Source organism: Terrapene carolina, unplaced genomic scaffold, assembly GCF_002925995.2.
Source record: "Terrapene carolina triunguis isolate 2854851 unplaced genomic scaffold, T_m_triunguis-2.0 Scaffold193, whole genome shotgun sequence".
NCBI classification, from domain to species: domain Eukaryota; kingdom Metazoa; phylum Chordata; order Testudines; family Emydidae; genus Terrapene; species Terrapene triunguis.
Genome location: NW_020664544.1, coordinates 9,930,733 through 9,933,038, shown reverse-complemented (window position 1 = coordinate 9,933,038; position 2,306 = coordinate 9,930,733). Strand labels below are relative to the sequence as shown.

At 62.3% G+C, this 2,306-nt stretch overlaps 1 protein-coding gene across 1 annotated transcript in view; it reads left to right on the top strand.

The window, feature by feature from the left end:
* Positions 1–2,306, top strand: part of CRHR1 (corticotropin releasing hormone receptor 1) — a 99,723-nt gene that overhangs the window by 75,966 nt on the left and 21,451 nt on the right. Inside the window, exon 7 of the mRNA XM_026654758.2 lies at positions 2,092–2,245. Within this exon, the coding sequence (XP_026510543.1) occupies positions 2,092–2,245 (154 nt within the window). The remainder of the gene's footprint in view (positions 1–2,091; positions 2,246–2,306) is intronic.

Here is a 2,306-nt window from a genome sequence, read left to right as displayed (position 1 = left end):
GGGCACTGCCTTGGGTGCCACGTTGCACACCCAGGATACTGGGCACTGCCTTGGGTGCCATGTTGCACACCCAGGATACTGGGCACTGCCGTGGGTGCCACGTTGCACACCCAGCGTGCCAGGCCCCACCCAGGGTGGTATGTGATACCCAGTGTGCTAAGTCGTAGCACTGGGTGGTGCTGCCCCCACGTGGCACGTGTTGCCTGGCCCAGTGGGCGAGGTGCTGCCCAGCCCGGGTGGGCGGTGGGCCCTGCAGCTGAGAGCTGTCACAGTGACAAGTCGCTGCCGCTGCGGCTAGAGCGGCACTAACCAAAGGAGCAGGTGGTGCCAGCATGGGCATCGCCCCTGCTTGTGGCAGTGACCGGTGCAGTGCATGGCTCCCAGCAGGCAGGCAGCTCAGGCCAGTGCAGGCTGGTCCCCAGTGATGTGGGCTCCCCCAGTGTCGAGGGCAGAGCCCTGGGGCGCAGCAGGACCCACTGGGAGAAGCGGGCCCCGCTGGGTCTGCTGGGGCCCCATTGAGGGGATTCACAGCCCCGTTATCTCTGAGCCCTGATGTCTCACCAGGGGCCCTGCAGCCGCCGCAGCCTCAGCACAGCTGTCGGGGACGGGGGAGCCCATCACCACCCCTCGGGGCTCTGGCCTGTGTCTGTTGTGTGGTTGCATGTGTGAGTTCATCCCCCGGAGCAGCCTGACGCGATTAACCTGGTGCTGGGACCTCCCGGCCCCGAGGCCCCCCCGGGGTCATCGGAACCTCGGCAAGTTAGTGCAGAGGGGAGGAGACAGGCACCCCTGAGCTTTGCCTGGCGAGGATGACGGGGGTGCCAGAGTCAGTCTATAGCCTAGACCAAGGGCTACTGACCCCCCCCCCAGCCCCTGCTGCTTCCGACTGAGGCACCAGAGCCCCCAGGGCTCCTCCACCCTGTCCCCCACCCCCACAGACCTGGCTAGTTTTCTGCCGGCGGATGTGCAGCTCCTTGGGTTCAAACCCTTCCGGCTGCCCTGGCTGGGCTCCCAGCAGGGTCCCCCAGGGGTGTAGGCCAAGGGGTAAATATCACCAGCTCCAGGGGCTCTCCAGTGCTTTGCTTCTCGCGGCAGCGCCGGATTCTTCACAGCCGGCAAAGAGCTGAGAACGCGGGTAGGTGCTGGGCAAACTCCCCCGCCCTCCGCTCTGCCGCTGCCCCTCGCTCCTGAGCCACAGCCCCCTGCCGGAGTTCGCACCCAGGGCTGGGATGTGTCCAGCAGGACCGGCCCCTTCTAACCCTCTCCCAGCAGCCCTCGCTTCCAGGTCAGCCCGGCTCCAGCCTGGCGCTGTGGGCGGTGATTGGCGGGAGATGGGGGGTTACATGGTCTCTGTGAGGGGAGGGGAAAGGGGGGCATGAAACCATAGCAGAGGAGAAGAAGCCAAGTCCATGCCCAGGCCACCCCTGGAACATACCCGTGCCTGGGGCCTCTCAGCAGGGAATCCCCTGTGTGAGCTGCACCATGCGCAGTCAGCCCCGGGGGTGGGTATCACGATGCAAGCAGGTCGCACCTTGCGTTAATTTACTGTCTGTGGAAGGCCATGGAGCGAGCCGAGAGGCGCAGGGATGGTGCCGTTAGGGGACTACCCTGGGACTTAGGTGACCTTTGTTCAAATCTGTGTTCTGCCACTGAGCGCTTGGGTTAGTTTGTGCCTCAGTTTCCCATGTGCTGCAGAGGGATAATAGCAGTGTCCTGCTTCACAGGGAGTGTTGTGAGGATAAATATATGAACGATTGTGAGATGCTTTGATGCTACAATAACGGGGACTAGATAAGAACTAAAGTAGAGTCAAGAGAGTTGGGTTCTCTGCCACTGACCCACTGGGTCTCCTTAGGCAAGTCACTTTCTCTGTGTGCCTCAGTTTCCCCTCGGTAATATGGAGCTGCTGGGGCTTCCTACCTTTGAGCGCCTGTAGGAAGTGTGCTGTCTGTGTTCAGCACCAGATGAATCAAGCAGCCCAGCGGGGAGAAGAAACTCTGAAATGGCTGGGCTGTTTGTTTTATGGCTTCATCGTCTGCTCCTAACACACACCCTCTCCTGCTTCCTTTGTGTCCCTCCCCACCATGGCAGGCCTGGTGCCGCCTGGTCACAGCCGCCTACAATTACTTCCACGTCACCACCTTCTTCTGGATGTTCGGCGAGGGCTGCTACCTCCACACGGCCATTGTGCTCACCTACTCCACCGACAAGCTCCGCAAGTGGATGTTCATCTGCATCGGCTGGTGTAAGTCCCAGGGGTGGGCACCAGCGCTGCATGCGGGGATCCGTGCAGGCAGCAGGGGTGG